This window comes from Crocuta crocuta, unplaced genomic scaffold, assembly GCF_008692635.1.
Source record: "Crocuta crocuta isolate KB4526 unplaced genomic scaffold, BGI_CrCroc_1.0 scaffold367, whole genome shotgun sequence".
Taxonomy (NCBI): Eukaryota; Metazoa; Chordata; class Mammalia; order Carnivora; family Hyaenidae; genus Crocuta; species Crocuta crocuta.
Genome location: NW_027527936.1, coordinates 3,733,267 through 3,754,320, shown reverse-complemented (window position 1 = coordinate 3,754,320; position 21,054 = coordinate 3,733,267). Strand labels below are relative to the sequence as shown.

The 21,054-nt window shown below is 42.4% G+C and overlaps 1 protein-coding gene across 4 annotated transcripts in view; it reads right to left on the bottom strand.

Annotated features, from left to right (window-relative positions):
* Positions 1–21,054, bottom strand: part of ST3GAL3 (ST3 beta-galactoside alpha-2,3-sialyltransferase 3) — a 168,554-nt gene that overhangs the window by 69,706 nt on the left and 77,794 nt on the right. For all 4 annotated transcript variants that reach the window (XM_077752047.1, XM_077752048.1, XM_077752045.1 and 1 more), the window contains one exon: positions 5,283–5,375. In XM_077752047.1, coding sequence (XP_077608173.1) covers positions 5,283–5,375 — 93 coding nt within the window. The remainder of the gene's footprint in view (positions 1–5,282; positions 5,376–21,054) is intronic.

Sequence of the window (21,054 nt, the reverse complement as noted above, 5' to 3'; positions counted from 1 at the left end):
GCTCAGTTGGTTAAGCATCCAGCTTCGGCTCAGGTCATGATCTCACTGTCTGTGAGTTTGAGCTCTACATCGGGCTCAGTGCAGGCAGCTCAGAGCCTGGAGCCTGCTTTGGATTCAGTGATTTCTGATCACAACAAAAATAAACTAGATATCTGTCACACAAGGATATTTGGAACATCCTCAAATATTTGGAAAATAAGCAAAATTTCCAACACTTCCAAAGAAACCATGTGACAAAGCAGAAATCACAAATAAAGTTAGAAAATATCTTTAACTCGGTAAAAATAGGAATACAATATCAAAATTTGTGGGATGTATCTCATGCAGTTTATAGAGGGAAATTTATAGCATGAAATCAAGAAATCAAATCAGTGGTCTAACCTTCTGTCTCAAGAAACAAAATAACAAATTAAACCCCAAATAAGTGTGAGGTAGGAAATGATAAAGATAAGAACAGAAAATAATGATAACGGTGAAAAAAAATACCAATAGAGAAAAATCAATTAACCCAAAAGCTAGTTCTGTGAGAACAATAGAAACAATAAAATTCTAACCAGAAAGACTAGGAAAAAAAAAGAGAAAATATATAAATGACCAATATCAGGTGTATTACGCCAATACATTTAACAACTTAGAGGAAATCCACAAATTCCCTGTGAGGCTCAAACTACCAAAGAAGATATAGGAAAACCCAAATAGAAATAGGAAAGCTCCAGATCTATTAAAGAAATGTAATTCTTTTTAGAAATGGAATTTTCTGGAATTTTTTTGTTTTTGTTTTTTGAGAAAGAGAGAAAGTGTGAGCAGGAAAGGGGCAGAGGGAGGGACAGAGAGAGAGAGCGAGAGAGCGAGAGAGCGAGAGCGAGAGAGAGAGAGAGAATCTTAAGCAGGCTCCACACCCAGTGTGGAGCCCAGTACAGGGCTCAATCCCATGATCTTGGGATCATGACCTGAGCTGAAATCAAGAGTCAGACACTCAACAAACTGAGCTACCAAGGTGCCCCTAGAAATGTAATTCTTAATAAAAAGCTTCCCATAAGGGGATTTTCTTAACACAAAACCTAGGTAGCCCTAGATGTCTTTGCTGGTAGCGTCTATCAGTCATTTAAAGAAAAATATTATCAATTCTATACAAAACTTTCAGGAAACTGCAAATGAAGCAATATTTTCTCACTTATTCTATAATGTCAGCATTACTCTGATATGAAAACTTAAAATGTTACCAAAAAAACTACAGACCAATCTCTCATGAACAGAGAAACAAATATCCTTAATAAAATATTAGTAATTTAAATCTAGCAGTATACCAAAAAATAATAATAAATTAGAATCAAATGAAGTTTACTCTAGTATTAAGAGGCTGGTTTAACATTAAAAAAAATCAATGAAAAAAATCATTGTGATTCACTATATTAATAGACTAAAGAAGAAAAGCCAACTGGTCATGACAAAAGATGCAGAAAAAGCAGCATTTGATAAAATATGACATTATTCATTATAAAAATTCTCAAGAAACCAGAAATAGAAGAGAACTCCCTCTATCCTAAAAGGGTATCTATGAAAAACCTACAGCTAACACCATAATGGTAAAAGACTAGATGCTTTCCCCCTGAGACTGGAAACAGGCAAGTATATTCACTGTTACCTCATCTATTCAACACCGTACTGAAGAGTCCAGTGCAATGAGGCAAGAAAAAGAAGCATCCACATTGGAAAGGAAGAAATAAAATTGTCTTTAATAGAAGACATGACTGTTGAGGTGCCTGGCCGGCTCAGGTAGTAGAGCATGTGACTCTTGATTTCAGGGTCATGAGTTCAAGTCCCACACTGGGCATGGAGCCTACTCAAAATAAATAAATAGGCACGAATGTCTACGTATTGTGATATTAACATGATACTAGTGGAAGGACAGACATAAAGATCAATGAAATGGAATAGGAATTCCAGAAAGAAACCCACATACATATGTTTAGCTGATTTTCAACAAATATGCCAAAGTAATTCAATGAATAAAGAACAGTATTCAACAAATGGTTCTGGAACAACTAAACTTACATATGCAAAACTATCTACAAAAATTAACTTGATATGAGTCACATACCTAAATGTAAGAGCTAAACCTAAAAAATTCGAGAAGAAAACATAAGAAAAGACCTTTTTGACTTTGGATTAGGGTAAGATTTCTTAGATAAAACACCAAAAGCAAAATCCATTAAAGAAAAAAAATTGATAAATTGGACTTTATGATTAAAAACTTCTGCTTTGTAAAATACATTAAGACCATGAAAAGACAGGCCATATGCTAGAAGAAAATATTTGCGAATCACACAGGACAGAGGGCTTCACTCCAGAATATGTCAAGTTGGCTTACATTTGATAAGAAAACGACCAATTTACAAAATGATAAGAGATTTGGACAATTCCTCAAAGATAAAGGAATGCTAAAGAAGCACATGAAAATGAAACTGAATATCATTAGTCACTACTAAAATGCAAATTTAAACCACAGTGAGATATCATTATAAATTAGAATAGCTGTAGAGCAACTGGAACTCTTATACAATGATGGCAGGAAAGCAAAATAGCACAGTCAATTTGGAAAACACATTGGCGATTCTTGGGGTGCCTGGGTGACTCAGTTGGTTGAACATCTAACTCTTGATTATGGCTTAGGTCATGAACTCACCATTTATGAGCTCAAGCCCCGAGTTGGGCTCTGCACTGACAGCATGGAAGCCTGCTTGGGATTCTCTCTCTCTCCCTCTCTCTCTGCCTCTCCTCCACTCAGGTTCTCTCCCTCTCAAAATAAATAAATAGACATTAAAAAAAAAGTTGGCAATTTCTTATAGAGTTAATGAGATATCCCATATACAAATTTTTATACTGGCTTTATTTATAATCACAAAAAACTGAAATTTACCTACATGTCTTTTGATGACTGAGTAGATATTTTTTATTTATTTACTTATTTACTTATAAATGTTTATTCATTTTTGAGAGAGAGACAGACAGAGCATGAGTGGAAGAGGGGCAGAGAATGAGGGAGACACAGAATCTGAAGTAGGGTCCGGGATCTGAGCTGTCAGCACAGAGCCCAACATGGGGCTCGAACTCATGGACTGTGAGATCATGACCTGAGCCAAAGTTGGATGCTTAACCAACTAAGCCACCCAGGCACCCCTCAACCACTGAGTAAACAAACTGTTATATCCATACCATGGAATACCATTCAGCAATAAAAAGGAACAATTGATACACACATGTACGAAACTCAAATGCATTATAGTGAATGAAAGAGGCACACTCAAAAGGCTTCATACTGTATGATTCCATTAATGTAACATTCTGGAAATGCTACAGGAAAAAAAACTGATCAGTGGTTCTCAGGGGTTGAGAGTTAGGGGAGGGGTTAACTACAAAGCAGCACAAGGGAATTTTCAGGGGGTTCTACTGGATTGCTGTGGTTACTCAAAGGTGTGCATTTACCAAAACCCCTACACCAAAAAGTAAGTTTTATTGCATGTATATTAAACTTCAATAAATCTTACTTTTTAAAAAATTATTATATATCCATATAATCACGTTACACAAGCATTAAGATTACCATATATGCTGGTAATAGGATGAGCTCTAACATATATTGTTAGGACCGAAAAGCAAGACACAAAACAATAAATATAGGATGTTTCTATTTATGGTAATATTGGCTATGTCTGGGGATCTAGAATGAGAGCATATACCCTTTTGCACATTTTCAGTTATTATTGTTTTAACTACATGCTTGTATTACTTTCAACTATAAAAAGTAAAAGGCGCCTGGGTGGCTCAGTCAGTTGAGCGTACAACTTCAGCTCAGGTCATGATCTCATGCTTCATGAGTTTGAGCCCCACATCAGGCTCACCACTGTCAGGGTGGAGCCCGCTTCAGATCCTCTGTCCTCCTCTCTCTCTATCCCTCCCCCACTGGTACTCTCTTTCTCAAAAGTAAATAAACATTTTTAAAAATATATAAATAAAGAAAGAAAAAAGAAAAAGTTAAACACACACACACACACAACCCCCACACCTATATCCAGGTCAAGGAAAACTCACAGGTGTCTGGCCCAGGGCACAGAGTCAAATAGACCTAAGAAAAGATGTATAAGAATATAGAACATAGTACCAGACACTTCAGAGGTGCTCAATAAATAGCTGCGGGAAGAAAAGTATTTGGAAGCAAGTCAGAAGGCAGATCCTAGATAAAGAGATCTCTATCTGAACACCAGAGAATCAGCAGAGCCCCTGTTTTAGACAAGAAGCTAAGCTTTGATCACTCACATTAGAAAAAGAAAAGGAGCATAAAGCCACATATTCTGGATTTACTTTGGGGTAAACTGTTTCTCAGCATTCCTCAGCAAGTACTTTGTATGCCCTGACCTCAGCCTTCTCAGGGATGGGATGTTAAGACCCCCCACCCACCCCGTGAACAGATCCCACCCCAAGAGGCCACCCCCAGGGCTCCCCTGTGGCCCAAGTGCTACACCTCCACTCCCAGAGGATCCTGAGCAGCCTTTCCTCTAGCTCCTCTAAGGCAGACACTCAGATGACTTTCTGAAGGAACAAAATGATCCTGGTAGTCTTCCTGCCCTCCAGACTGCAGACAAGCCCATCTTGGCACGTCAGGTCCTTCTCTACACTGCAGCTTCGTGGAAAGAAAATTCAAGAGGAAAAGGCGGATATGTAAGCAAGGCCCCTCAGCAGAATGCAGTCAAAGGCACTCCCAGGGTTTGGCATAGTTTCTTCCAGCAAGCTTGGTTATTAGGAAATCAGGAACTCCAGAATGCAAAATGGACAAAGAGAGAAGGTACTGGAACAGCCAGGCTCAGAAACTTCTCTTTGTTCCCTGCTTTATTTTTGGATATGCTTCCCTGAAGCCACATAGTTCTGCTGCTATGACTTGGAGCTTCTATGCTGAGTAGGCTTGTCTGGCTGCCTCTGGGTCCCTGGCTTCCGAGGGCAGCCATGTAGGTTCTTCCTGTTCCCTCCCCTCCACAGAAACAGGCTGTGCCGGCAGGTGCTAAGTTCCAGAGGCAGGACGGGGGTGAGGGATAGCAAGAGCACAGAGTGGGACTGGGGTAGGAACCAACCCGAAACAAGTCGTCTCCGGGCACCCACAGACTCAAGGACACAGGGCAATGAGTTACAACAGAATTTCGCCTTCTCAGAGCACATCACTTGCCCAGCATCGGGTTTCTGACTCCCAGGCCACGGACCAGGCAGCCGGAAGGAAGAGGAACACTTACCGGGGAAAGATGGCAGTCATCAAGGCTGACGCATAGCCAGGCTTGCACGCTCCCTCGGAAAAGTTTGCGTACTTGGTGGCCAACTCAGCAGGCCTATGGGAAGAGAAGGAAAGTCACAGCTTGCCAGGCACTGAGCCATCAGTGGGGTATTGGTCTTGAAGGGCTGGAGCTATTTGAAACTTGAATAAAGCTTCATTCTCTACAATGAGACTTTCAGCCCCTTTTCCACACCAAGGCTTCCAGGGGGAGAGGGGGAATAGAAAACCCAAACCAAAAAATTCTAAAGGAATAGGTAGATAAATTAGCAAGGGCCCTGTACAGAATTTGGTAAAAAGAGCTCACTGGGTTTTGTATAGATTCTTTGCAGCAAGCTTAACACCAAGGAAATCACGAACTCCATTAAGGCTCTCAGACTAGAAAAGTGGAGCCTGCACACCTAGGGAAAGAGCTGCCCAGGCTTTGATGGTCACGGGCACCTGCCCTTTCAGACTTCCCTGTGGGGTCTTACACACCCAGTCACACCTGCCTCTACTCCCCACACATGCTGTGATCCTGCCAGTGGGAATCACTCTCAGTGTCCTGAATATAGGTCAAATATATGTTGGGACTGTTGCTGTAACCATTCGACATTTAACTTAGGATGCTCTGCTTCTCTCCTATTCTCTCTGTCCAGAATGTCCCTCCTTGTCCTCTCCACCTGGCTATGCCGACTGGTCCATCACAACGAAGTTCAGGACTCAACTTCACCGGGAGTAACTCCCCGACCCCCAGGGGGGGCTAAGTGCGTCTTCTGTGCTCCACAGTCTGTCCACTGTCACCCACATTACATGCTTACCCCCAGAGGCACTCTCCACGTCTCCCTCATCATACTGCGAACCCCCAAGGTCAGAGTCTGATCTAACCCTGCATCCCCAGTACCTGTGCAGAGACAGGCCCACAGAAGACACCTGTAATTTTCTGAGGGAACAAAATGGCTCTGAGAATCTCACTGAATTGTGCTGAAAATAAGACAATCTCGAGAGCCTACAAGCCAGAGTGCTTGCTGAAAACTGTTCAGAAGACCTGTGTGTTCTAGTCCTGGCTTTGTTGCCGCGTGACTGTAGTCCAGTCCCAACTTCATGTCTTTGGGTTTTGATGCCCTTATGTGCTCGATGCGGGGCTAGAGTGGCTGCCTTGCCACCACAACCTCTGCGGGTGCAGCACAGAGAAAACCACGGTGGAAGGACAGCGCACATTCAGCGACTGCGAGGCTGGTGGCCCTGCATGCCGGGGCACCTGAGAGCCCTGGCTGGCTGCCAGTTCCCAGGCCCAACCCCCCCCCTCCCCTGGCCCCCACCCTCTGGCCTGCTGCCAACCCTCTGGTGCCCAGCCGCTCTACTGTGCCGGGCCCCCACGCTAAGTCTTCCCTGGGGGCTGCCTTCTGCAGGAACTGGGTGGGGCAGGTCTGGGGGGCAGGAGGCTGGCGCCCATACCAGACAGCCAGAAACGATGATGCCACTGCCTGTCGTGTGTCATGGGTGATTCACTCCCGTGCCCCTGTGGGCCTAGCCCAGGGCCTGGCACTGAGTAATTGCTCACTGAACTTAGACAAACTCATCTGTATCTGTGTGCCATTTCTTCTAGAAATCTACATTTTTTTTCCTTTCAGCCTTTCCTACCAGTGAAATGTAAAGCCTGAAATGCAAATACAAATGCTGCATGATAAGCTAGAGCTGAGACTTTATTTGGTAGGCAAAAGGAAAGTCAAAGGTTTAAAAAGAGAATTTACGTAACAGTATTTTCTTATGTAAACAACTATATTTCCGAAACAAAACAGAAACCTCAGTATAATTAGTGAACTTGGGGGAAGCTCTTAGACTAGGTACAGTGTTTGAAATACAGATTTTTTTCAATTGCTTCTTCAACAGCCATGTGAGTAGGTTCTATTAGCTATTAATTTACACATGAGCCCAGAAAGATAGAGAGACTTATCCAAGATCCTAGAGCTAGTTAGGTGGCAGACATCAGTGCAGGAGCCCTGAACATGGCAGTACCACCAGTGCAGACCATGGTAAGGGCCATCGCAGACGGAAGCAGAGAGTCCAGGGACAGCACATAAGTGGTGAGTGCCGGACAGGGATAGAGAAGAGGGTCAAGAAGGCAAGTGTGTCTACAAGCAGTGAGGTGTTGTGAGTCCCTCATACCCATGTCTCCCAATCCCCCACTCTCTGTGTCCTGCCTCGTAACAATGGATTCCTGTGCTCTTCTGAATTCCAGAAAATTTTGCATTGAGGATGAAAGATGGATGGCAGCTGGCCCTCTAACACGGTGTACCACAAACACAGATGTACAACAGCAGACAACCCTTTGGCCACACTTTGGTTTACACCATCAACTGCTAGAAAGGTGCTTCTGGAATAAGGGCTATGGGCAATCCAAGAGCCATGGACTCAGGTAGTCTGTCATGGAGAAGAGGGGGCACCGGCCAGCCGGAGCACAGGGAAGCCAGAACCTAGCCAGGAGGGCTCTTCCCATGACAGTGCAAGGTAGTCAGGTGTCAAGGATGAGTAGCTCCAAACCAACACGCCCCCTCCCCCCCCCCATTTAGAAAGCTACAGTAACTTCTAAAACATACAGCCCCAGAGACAGTGGGCCATGTCAAGTTATTACCAAATTAAAATGCCTTAGCCATGGCCTCCTGACTATCCCAGTGGGAGAAGAATAGGGGGAGTGTTGGGGATTCTGAGTCATGCAGCAGGCTGGGACCTCTGGGGCAGTTAGCGGTCAAAACCACCAAGATTAACAGTCGCCAACTCCCTCAGGCCAGAATAGTTAGTTTCTCTAAGGCACTCACGCCCCAAATGCCAGGAGGCCCCCACAGATGTCTGATCAAATCATTCGGCCCTTGTTCTTCTCAAACTCTGCAGCTGGCCTTTCATTTTGGGAGATTTAGCATTTCAACCAGTAAGAGCACCCATTGTCCTGCAAACGTGACGACCAAGCCCCTGGGGTGAAGAGTGTAAACCACTGTGCTCAAGAGGAAATCCAGATGGACAGGCTGGAACCCAAAAGAAGGAACCACACCTCCACTCCCTTGCTTTCCCCGGTAACATGGAGTTTAAGGATCAGGCCAAGCAAAGCGTTGTAAATGAGAAGAGCATAGGATCTGGATTCAGAAACTTTCACAGAGGACACTGGCAAGCTGTGTGACCTTGGGCAAGTAATGGAAAATCTGATTCTCAGCTTCCTCATCTGCAAATGGGAACCACTCAATTCCCAGGGATCTTGGGAGGATGTGGCGAGAAAGCGCACATGATGGGGCTGCCTGTCCTCTAGAGCACCGCACAAATGTTATGTGAAAGATGCAGTGCCAGGGGCAGGCATCGGATCATGGAGGCTTTGAAGCTTGGCTCTAGTTTGGATTCTGTGTAGGGGAGGGTCACTGAAGGATTCCCCGAGGGGGAGTGCCCTGACCAATGTGTGCATATTAAAGGATCAATGTTTGGGAGGTGATGGGGCAGCAAGAGGCTGAAAGGAGAAGTGGAGGAGACAGAACACTAATCTGGAGAGACTGCTCTCTCAGTTGCTGAGGGGAACAAGTGTCTCAAGAAGGACACAGGAACCAACGGAATGAAACACAGTGAGAGGCCGGGTGAGGTGTGGCCACTGGATCGACAGCTGCCTTTGGCAACAGGGAGGTTACTCCTGACCTTGACAAGAGCTGGTTCACTGGAGAGTGGGGGTGAAATGCTGATTTCATTGGGTTTAAGAGAACACAGAAGTGGAGTCATGGAATATAGACTACTGTTTTTAGGAGTTTTGCTATAAAGACAGAGAAAGGGGGCTGGAGGGAAGAAGCAGGGAGAGAGGTGTTTGAGGGTAGGAAATAGTTTAGCATGTTTGTAAGCTGGCTGGAATAAGGGAAATTCCTGATGTAGAGATTGGATGGTTACAGGAGAAACATCCTAGAAGAGGTGAGGGGGGAAAGGACCTAATACAGAAGTAGGAGGGCTGGCCTTCCTCTGCTCGCCCCGCCCTGCCCTGGCCCATGACTACCTCTTCATCTTGCAACTCTCAGTTTAAGCACCACCCCTTTGTGAAACTGTAAAAATTGTTTCGCCTCCCTGGCAGAACCAATCTATCTGTCCGTGGGCCCCATTTCGCTTTGCATGAACACACGGATGAGAACCCTCAGCCCAGGGTTGGCCCCACCACTGCTTCTTCAATACTATCTTCTCTGACCTTCCTGATGAAGATGTGTTTCTCCATTTACTAAAGGGTTGTTTCTGGAACAGGATTCGGGAAAAGGCAGAAGCAGCTTAGATTAGTTTTAGTAATCCTATTCTATCATTAAACATTTTCATTTTTATTTTTTTCTGAAGGAGACTTCATGTAAGGAAGGGTACTTAATGCTGCCAGAGATCCTTTCAAGCTCCGAGATGGAAACTTTTCTCCTTAAGGACAGTTTCTATCTCCTCTGACTACCTCTTCTGCCTGACTCCATTATTACAGATCTACTGTCTCTTCCTACATTATCATTACTCTCCTCATTCACCTACATTCAGGAGTTGCCGACCCATCCTTCCCTGGGCATCACTGATCCTCTGCTCCTGTGAACTCCCAATGTAGACTAGGGCTTCCATATAGTTTCTGCCCCACTTACGGTGACCTATAATAACCTTGGCAGCACTGTCTTATGTCTTTTCCTCACTCTAAGGCAGAGGGACTGCTTGATCTGAGCCATGTGGAATCTGTGGTATTTCTCAGCTCTAGAGGACCTGCCTTTCAGCTCTTGCTACTTACTGTGCACCGTAATACCTTTTCAACACACCAGGCCACTCTGCTGTTTGATCAGTGATTCTGGAGCTGACATAACTGCGGTTTATCTTTGTCTCCAGGATCCTGTCATTTATTTCATTTTGGCGGGGAGGGTGTCCTCCAGTAATCTCTTGCAAATACGTTAGCCTGAGCGGTGTAGGCAAGGCTCACAGAGACTCTCCATCAGGGATCTGGTGCAAATGCTCCAATTCAATTTTGTTTCTACATTTTACTTATTTAAAAAACAAAACAAAATGCATCCTCTTCCAGGATGGTAGTGGAAAGAACATGGAAACTAACATTTATTGAGCATAAGCCATGTGCTAACAGTTGACCTAATTATTTAATTTAGCTTTACAATAATCCTCTAAAACAGTACAGCCCTTAGAGCCAGGCAGGAGTCCAAAAGAAAAAATGGTTGGAAGATGTGCTGTTCTATTTTTAGCACTGTAAAATTTCAAATGATAAATTTTGATAGGGTTTGCACTGAAACTGTAGATTGCTTTGGGTAGTATGGACATTTTAACAGTATTAATTCTTCCAATCCAAGACCACGGAATACCTTTCCATTTATTTGCGTCTACTTCAATTTCTTTCATCTAAGTCTAACAGTCTTCGGTGTACAGGTCTTTCAACTCCTTGGTTAAATTTATTTCTAGGTATTCTTTTTTTTTTTTTTTTTTTGAGGCAACCGTAAATGGACTTTGAAGGTATTTCTTTTACTGATAGTTACTGCTGCATAAAAATGCAACTGATTTTGTTTATTAATTTTGTATCCTGCAACTTTACTGAGTTTGTGTATTAGTTCTAACAGTTTTCTGGTGGGGTCTTCAGGATCTTCTCCACACAATATCATGTCATCTGTGAATAAAGGAAGTTTCACTTCTTCCTTTCTGATGTGGATTCCTTTATTCCTTTTTCTTGCTTGTTTTGGCTAGGTCTTCAAATAGTATCATGAACAAACATGGTGAGAATGGGTATCCTTGTCTTTTTCCTGATCTTAAAGGAAAAGCTTTCGGCTTCTGACTGTTGACTATGATGATAGCTGTGGGCTTGTCACATATGACCTTTATTATGTTGAGGTAATTTCCCTCTACACGCACTTTTTTGAGAACTTTTATTATGAATGGATGTTGAAATTTGTCAAATGCCTTGTCTGCATCTGTTGAAATGATCATTTAATTTTTATCCTTCATTTTGTTACTGTGGTATATTACACTGATTGATTTGCAACGGTGAACCATCCTTGCATCCCTGGAATAAATCCCATTTAGTCATTGTGTGTGATTCTTTCAACGTACTGTTGAATTTCATTTGCTAAAATTTTGTTGAGGGTTTTTTAAAATCTATGTTCATCAGGAAGGTAGGCCGGTAATTTTCTGTACTTATAGTGTGTTTGGTATCAGGGTAATACTGGCCTCATAAAATGAGTTTGGAAGTGTTCCCCACACCCTTTAGTTTTTGGAAAAGTTTGAGAAGAATTGATATTAACTTTTCTTTCAATGTTTGGAAGAATTCATCAGTGAAGCCATCTGGTCCTGGACTTCTGTTTGCGGGGAGTTTCTGATTACCAGTTCAATTGCCTTACTAGCAATTGGTCTGTTCAGATTGTTTAGTTCTCCATGATCAGTCCTAGTAGGTTCAAATGATAAATTTAATATGACTAGAAAACTAACTGCAATTCACATTTCCCCTGCATACTCTGGGTAAGACTTGCATTTGTAGCTACTGTCAACAAAGCACAGTCACAATCTTTGAGAGTCAATGGAAGCCAGTATTCACCAGTAGCACAAAGGATAAAGATAATGAAGCATCATGAGTTATGATGTAACTGGAGAATTGAAGAGAAAGAAGATCTATACTGTTTCTATTCTTTTTTAAAAGTTACTTTTTAATGTTCATTATTTTTTAGAGAGAGAGAGAGAGAGAGCACATAGGGAAGGGGCAGAGAGAGGGGGAGATACAGAATCTGAAGCAGGCTCCAGGCTCCAAGCTGTCAGCAGAGAGCCCAACATGGGGCTCAAACCCATGGACCACGAGATCATGACCTGAGCTGAAGTCGGAAGCATAACTGACTGAGCCACCCAGGTGCCCCTATACTGTTTCTATAAAACAGGTTCTGGAGAGCCATGGCACTATTTTTAGTAACAGTATTGTTAGCTTTTGCTTGTGGTGGGAGGTATGAATTAGCCAGGAATGATGCAAGGGACAGTAAAATTCAAGAAGAGATGGTTCCTGAACCTGAACAGAAAGAGATGGTGTCTGGATACTATGAAGAACTTTTTTATGTGTACTGATTAGATAATAAACAAATACGTAAGTATCTCTTCTTCCCCCATTGTTTTAAATCCTCATCAGTAAATCAGTGTATCTCACATGGACCCATCAAGATGTATATACACCAGAGGCATTACAAAAAATATTTAGCCAGGGCTCTGCACACCTTTAGAGAAGCCCTACTTGAAGTACTGTTCTCGTTTTTGACAAGACAAACAGACTCTAAAACCCATTCTCTGCTTTCACCAAAGCCCTTGCTTTCTTTGGTATAAAGAGCAATGGGCATAAAGGGAAAAAGACTTGAATTTAAGTACCTAGCTCTCCAGTTACTAGCTGTGTTACCTCAGGTAGGTAATCAATTTCCTTAAATCCTATAATAGCTATAATAATACATAATTTATAGAACTGATGGAAAGATCATATGATTTCCCGCAACAATGTCAGTCAGAGCATTCTTGGAAAGGTTATACAAATGTGAGTTACTGTTAATGCTTGATTTCTGTTTTTACTAATTCTAGATCATCTGAATTAGTATCATTTCACTAATCTAATGAGGAAAAAATGTTCCTTTTATTTTTCTTACTTAGATTATTTTCTGTAACTTACTTGGCTCTCTCCAAACTTCTGCTAATACGTAGGGGTGTGGGTGTATAGTTAGATTTATACCTAAGTCTTTCCTTGCGTGTGTGCGTGCTAATGTAAATGATACTGTGCTTTTAAAGCCAAATTCCGATTGCTCATTGCTGGTATATAGGAAAACAACTGACTTTTGTATATTATTAGCCTCATATCCTATAATCTTGCTATAATTGCTAATTAACTCCAGGAGTTTTTGGCAAGTCTCTGGGTTTTTCTACATAGACAATCATGTCAACTGTGAACAAAGACAGTTTTATTTCTTCATTCCCAACCTCTGTGCCTTTTAATTCCTTTTCATTTTTTATTGAATTAGCTGGAGCTTATAGTATAACACTGGAAAGGAGTGGCGAAGGGGACATTCTTGCCCTTTCCCAATCTTGGGGGAAAGCATCCAGTTTCCCATCATTAAACATGATGTTAGCTACAGTTTTTTTTAGAAGTATTCTTTACTGTACTCTATTCCTAGTTTGCTGACAGTTTTTTCTAAAATCATGATTGGATGTTGGATTATTTCAAATGCTTTCTCTGCATCTTATAGATATGATCATATAATTTTTCTCCTTTAGCCTGTCATATGATGGAATACAGTCATTGATTTGCTAATGTTGAAGCAGCCTTGCATACTTGGAATAAATCCTACTTGGCTGTAGTGTCTGATTCTTCTTACATAGTATTGGATTCAATATGCTAATATTTTGTTGAGATTTTTATATTAATGAGAGATAACAGTCTGTGATTTTCCTTTTTATAATGATCTTTTTTTTTTTTTTTTTTTTTTTTTTAGTAAACTCTACCCCCAACATAGGGCTTGAACTCATGACCCCAACATCAAGGGTCACATGGTCTCCTGACTGAACCAGCCAGGCACCGCCTTTCTTATAATGTCTTCATCTAGTTTTGGTTTTAGGATAATGCCTAGCTTCACGGAACAAGTTAGGAAGTGTTCCCTCTGTTTCTATTTTCTGGAAGAGACTGTAGAGAACTGGTATCATCTTTTCCTGAAATGTTTGATAGAATTCACCAGTGAAACCAACTGAGTGCAGTGTTCTCTGTTTCAGGTTATTAAATTATGATTCAATGTCTTTAGTAGATACAGGCCTATTCAGATGATCTATTCCTTCATGTGTGAGTTTTGATGGTTTGTGTCTTCCAAGGAATTGGTCCTTTGCACCTAAGTTATCAAAGGTATCTTCACAGCATTGTTCACAATATTCCTTTATTATCCTTTTAATATCCATGGGATCAGTACTGATGATTCTCCTTTTATTTCTGATATTAGTAATTTTATCTTCTTTTTTCTTGGTTAGCCTGGCTAGAGGTTTCTCAATCTTATTAATATTTTCAAAGAACCAGGTGTGGGTTTTGCTGATTTTCTCTACTCATTTCTGCTCTTTACTTCCTTGACTGCCTCCTAAGTACTATTCCTCTTTATACTTCTGTCCTCTCCAGTCCGCAGCCAAAGTCATCTTTCTACAGGTCAAAACTGATGATGTCTTTCACCTGCTTAAAACACTTCAATGGCATCTTTAGCCCTCAAGATGAAGCTTACACTTCCTATTGTTATATCTAAAGCCCTGCATGATGTGGTCAGCCCATTCTTCCAAACTTATCATGGCTCACCCTCAGACCTCCTAGAGATTTGACAGCACAGCAAAGACAAATATTAAGTCTTTACACAAATAATGTATTTCAATTATAGATAAGGATGAGATACTTAGGTAGGCCAATAGAACATATGGGAAACTCTTCAACTGATTCATAATTTAAAGACCATAAAGGGCGCGCCTGGATGGCTCAGTTGGTTTAGCGTCCAACTTCGGCTCAGGTCATGATCTCATGGTTTGTGGGTTCGAGCCCCATGCCAGGCTCTGTGCTGACAGCTAGCTCAGAGCCTGGAGACTGTTTCAGATTCTGTGTCTCCCTCTCTCTCTGACCCTCCCCTGCTCACGCTCTCGCTCTCTCTCTCTCTCAAAAATAAATAAAACATTAAAAAAATTTTTTAAAGATCATAAAGAAAAACTAGAGAAAGGGCTGCTTAGCAAAAATTAATATATATTTTTGAAAACAGTGTTTAGAGACCTAGAGATCATTATGAAAGTTTGAAAAAAATTACAGAAAAGAAGACACATCCAAATATATCTTTTCATTGTAAATGTATATGAGGAAACACAGAAAATGTAAACTCAAATGGAAAAAAAGGACAATTCCACTATCCTAATATAACTACTACATTCTGCCATACTGATTATGATATAGTCAGATAGGGTTACAGTGACAGGCCTGATGACTATACCCCCACGGTTCTTAACCCTGCCATGTTAGAATCCCCTGGGAAAACTTTTAAACTTTAAGGCACCTACACCTGATTCCTGATCAACTCAATCAGAATTTCTGGGTGCTGAGGACCTGGATTGAGAGACACTGTATATAAACAGATTCCTATGTGTCAAGCAGAGCTCTCACCTCAAAGTTGGGTTTATTCTTGGTATTAATCAACTGGCAAAGTGGACAGTTCCTCAGACACAAGACAGCATCTTTTAGAGCAATGATTCTCAACTTGGACCCATATTGGACTCACCGGAAGAGCTTCAAAAACCCCAATGCCCAGGCTACACCTCAACCCGATGACATCAGACTCCATACGGGGTAGAATGCAGGCGTCAGTAATTTTTTAAGCTCCCCAGGTGATTCCAATATGCAGTCCAGCTTAAGAGCACTGTGCTGAGAGCTCCAGGTAAGCTACAAAGTGCGAATGTGGTTCTTTGGGTCTTGATCACAGAGGTATTGAGATGTGTAGGAGGAAGCCTTTGAACAATGGGTTGTGAACTGGACAGAAAGTTGTGAGGCAAAGAGCCCAGTCAAATCCAGCAATGCTGAGCTCTCCTGTTGTGAACTAAGTATGGCCCTGGCCTGAGCTGTCTACAGAAGAGACAGACTACTATTTTGAGTTTCTTATATTTTCAGGGTTTATTTCTCCATTGTCCTCTTTTATTCTTTAGTGAAATATTTTTAGCTTTGCTTAGAGGAACCAAGATAGAAAGATTTCTGTTGTTGTTTTCTTTCTTTTTTACAGAATTAAAGAGAACCTGTGCTCTTTGGAGTCAATGTAATGGTGGTGGCAGTTCTTGAGGTGAGAGACCCTTCAAGAGACGGTGACACTCAGGGCCACGTGGCAGTTCCCATTCCCCCAAATCTTCCAATACTGAGACTTGGGACTGGATTTTGTTATTCAAGATGACACTATTCTCTCTTATGTCCTCTTCCTCTGTCCTTAATTGATCTAAGATGTATGGACTATTTACTGTGAACCACAAACACTATACAAAGCGTGGGAATACATCTGTGGGCATGATATTCATACCGCCTGCCCTTACAATGCTTATTTAAGATCAAATTGACAGACTGAATTTGGAAAATAGAGAAAGCACTGTGGAATAGTGGGATGAGTAGAAAATTTGGAGCCAGGCAGAGAAGGGTTGGAATGCTGGCTTGATCATAATAAAGTTCTCTGAATACAGGTAAATTATTTCTATGGTTACTTTCTCATTTGCTAAAAAGCATTTAAATACCACCTACTTCAGGGTGCCTGGGTGGCTCAGTTGGTCAAGCGCCCAAACTCTTGATTTTGGCTTAGGTGATGATCTCATGGTTTGTGGCATGAAGTGTCAGGGGTCTGCGCTGACAGCACAGAGCCTGCTTGGGATTCTCTCTCTCTCCCTCTCTCTCTCTGCCCCTCCCCCACTCAGATGCACTTTTTCTCTCTCTCTCTCAAAAATAAGTTTAAAAAACATTTTGAAAAAATAAAATAAGGGGCACCTGGATGGCTCATTCGGTTGAGCATCCAACTCTTGGTTTCAGCCCAGGTCATGATCTCGTGGTTCGTGAGTTCGAACCCCACATCAGGCTCCATACTGACAGTGTAGAGTCTGCTTGGGATTCTCTCTCTCTCCCTCTTTCTCTGCCCCTCCCCTGCTCATGCTCACTCTCTCTCAAAATAAATAAACTTTAAAAAATAAAATAAAATAAATGCCACCTACTTCATAGAACTGTCCACCAATTAATTAATTCATCCATCCATCCATCCATGCATCCATCCATCCATGCATCCATCCATCCACCCAACAAATGTTTACTGAGCAATCACTAAGTGCTAGGCACTGTTTTAGGTGCTAAGAAACAGTAGTGAAAAAAACCAGACAAGCACCTTCTACCTGCCCTCTCTTCTACTGGGAGATAATCAACAAATAAGTAAAACACAGATATCCAACAGTAAAAAACACCCTGGAGAAAAATGACACAGTAGAGGAAACAGGGAATGCCAATGGAGGTTGTGGTTACAACTTTAAATGGGATGGGCAGGAAAAGCTTCACTGAGAAGGGGACATTTGAGCCAAGCTCTGAAAAGGTGGGGCAGATGTCTGGGGAAGAGCACCCCAAACAAAGAAATGAGCAGCAAATGCCAAGAGTCAGAGGTGGGAATGGGCCTGGAGGACTTGAAGCACAGCAAGGAGCCTGGTATAGTATAATAAACAAAGAGAGTCATTAAGAAAAAAGAGTCTAGACCTTACATTTTAAGAAAAAAATGTAACGGACTTGGTTGAGTATGGTAAAAACTCTGGCTCTTATTCTAAGAGAAACGGGGAGCCACTGGAGTTCTGATCTCAGGAACAACCAGATCTATCTTGCATTGGAACAGGATCACTTTGGCTTCAGTGTGGGACTGGACCACCGGGAAGTAAGCATGAAAGCAGCCAGGAGTGGGATAATGGAAGAGACGGTGGTTGTCTGGCCAGAGTGATGGTGGCAGAGGCAGTGAGGAGCAGTTGGCTCTGGAGGTATTTAAGGTAAAGCCAATAGGCTTTGCCGATGATTAGTGTCAAAGATATGATGCTCAGGGTTTTGACTTGAGCAACTGTAAAAATGAAGTCAGGAAGATTCTGGGGGGAGGCAGGGGGTGTGACTCAGGAGTTTGGTACAGGACATGTTAAGTGTGAGATGCCCACACATTCAAGTAAAGAAGGCAACTGGATAAGTGAGTCTGAAGTATGGGAAAGAGGACTAGGCTTGCACTACGCATTTGGGAGATACCAGCTTCAGATGACACAGCATCTAAAGCCATGGGACTGGTGAGATCTTAGCAGTTGTAGTGAGGAGCAGGTAACACAGAAAGCATTAGGAACATAGTAAGCGCTCAATAAACACTTTCCCCATGCAGACACAGGGACGTGGCAGGCCATTCTGGAAACAGTAAACCAGGCCTTGGGGTATATCATAGACTGCCCTGGGTTTATAGGCCTTTCACAGCTGGCATGGCTTTCACAAGCCTTTGGGAGTTAAAAATTGTTGGTTTTGGCTTTCATATCTCTGTGTCTTCACAGAGAATTCCTTATGAAAGTAGACAGAGCACCAAAGTCCCCATGCTCTTGCCCACATGGTGACTATAAAACACATCACGGCAGCAGACAGGATCTCTCCCCGAACACAGAGCACCTACCCACATGCAGCTGAAATGGAGGAAACCTCCCTTTAACTAAACCAGCTCCCTGAAGGCTGACATCAGCTCAGGAAGCACACATACCATGGTCTGACTCCTTCAAGGCCCCAGATGGCTCTTCTCTCCACTTGACTAATGGGCACATTCCTGGCTCCTGGTGTCACGTTCCTCGTAACTGAGATTTCCTTCGGGTTCTGTGCTGAATGCTCTACTTGTGGATACTGGCAGGCCGAACCCCCTCTCTTCCGTTGAGTCTCTGCTCAGATGTCCCCTTTCAATGAAGTCTGCCCTGAACACTCCATTTAAACCTGTAATCTCTTCATGAGCATTCCCTTGTCCTGCTGCACTGTCTTTCATCCCACATATTACCTCCCAAGAGATTGAAAACTTTATTTAATACGCTTTTTGTTGAATGACCTTTTTAAAAAATATTTTTGAGAAGGAGAGACAGAATGTGATTGGGGGAGGAGCAGAGAGAGAGGAAGACACAGAATCCGAAGCAGGCTCCAGGCTCCAAGCTGTCAGCAGAGCCCAAAATGGGGTTCGAACCCATGAACTGCGAGATCATGCCCTGGGTCAAAGTCAGAGCTTAACTGAGTCACCTAGGCAACCCTAACGACCATCCTGTTCACTGGGCCATCCTCAGAGCACAGCACACTGCTTGCCACATCGTAGCTGCTGGAGTGTTGAACAAATGAGGAGGTGCTTACCTCAATGTTGGGGCAGCAGCCTGTAGCCCTGAGCCTTTCCCTGGGACCCTCAACTTTGAACAACAGACTTCAGAGAGCCCAGAGCCTCCCCAGGGCCCAGACTGGACACCCCACCCCCACTCCAGAAGTACCATCCAATCACCAAGGAGCCTGAGTGTCCACCCCCAAGGGAATATGAGATTACTCTTGGGCAATCTTGAGGCCGGCAAAACGCAGCTTGCCAGCCTCACATCCTGGTTATTCTTGTTCAGTCCCTCAATTATGCTTTCTCAGTTTCCTCATGCTCAAGTCACTGCTCTCTGCTTCTTCTTGGCCCCCATCTCTCCCGCCACACCATGTTCTGACTTTCCACTGGGTTCTATGAAGTCTTGTTCCTGTATATCCTCAGCCTTTCCAGTGAACATCGCTTCCATCTGCTGTTTTCACAGAAACCTGGGTCTCCCCTGAAAACGCCATTTCCTCTACAGCCTTGTGTGAGGGAGGCTGCTCCTTCCTGTATTCCCCAGGCACCTGAGGATCCCTCGTCTCCTCTTTGTGCTCCGTTTACACTTTCCAGCTACCAAGATGTCATTCTTATTAGATAAAATCAGAAACAAGAACCTGTTCCTTGTTCATGCTATCCAGAAACACTACCCCCTACTATCCTCCCTCACTGTTCTTGTTTACTCCTTTCCCATTCACTAAGTCTTTAGCTCACAAGACATCCTTTCCCATCAAGCTTATAAGGGTGTTCATTTGGCTTAGAATTTTCAGTTTTAGGGTGCCTGGGTGGCTCAGTCAGTTGAGTGTCTGGCTCTTGGTTTCAGCTCAGGTTAAGATCTCACAGTGTAGTTCAAGCTCCACATTAGGGTCCATGCTGACAGTGCAGAGCCTGCTTGGGATTCTCTCTCTCCCTCTCTCTCAGCTCCTCCACTTCTCTCTATATCTCTCTCTCAAAATAAATAAATAAACTTAAAAAAAAAAAAAAGAATTTCAGGGATGCCTAGATGGCTCAGTTAAGCGTCTGACTTTGGCTCAGGTTATGATCTTGCAGGTCATGAGTTTGAGCAACTCGTCAGGCTTGGTGCTGACAGCTCAGAGCCTGGAGCCTGCTTCAGATTCTGTGTCTCCCTCTCTTTCTGCCAGTCCTTCCCCTCAAATGAATAAGCATTAAATTTTTTTTTCAATAAATAAAAGAATTTTCAGTTTTATCCTAATTACAAAGCGTATAGTTGGTACTTAAGAAATAGTTGCTAAATGAATGAACGAAAAAATGAAATCTGGGGCATGTAGCAGAAGGCAAGCTGAGGTTCACGTCTCATTTTGGGGCTATATTCTTCTCAGTTTAGCAGACATGGATAAGGGTACAGGATAGGCTGAATCTCTTCCTTGGGTGATTATTATTATCCCCATTTTATAACTCAAGATTATAGCGAGTAAGATGTGGAACTGGGCTTTAAAAATCCATGTCTGACATCATAGCCCATGTTTCTAACTGCCAATAAACACTGCCCTCCTCAACAACATAGCCTGCAGTTAAAAGACAAAGTTGCAGACAGCTCACTGCATTAAAATATTCTGAATAATTTTCATAGTGTTGACACATGATTTTGTCATATAGATACAAGCAGTAGAGAATTCTCAAAAGAAATTGAAAACTATTTTTTCCACAAAGATATAACTAAAGAAATATAGTAAAGACAAACAAAAATCTAAAACATCTATTTCAAATTTGTAGAGAATCATTAGATATAGAGACATTTAAAGAGTATTTCTCCTCTCTCTCTCAGAAATAAATTAAAAATTAAAAAAAAAAGGGACACCTGGGTGGCTCAGTCAGTTGGGCGTCTGACTTTAGCTTAGGTTATGACATCAC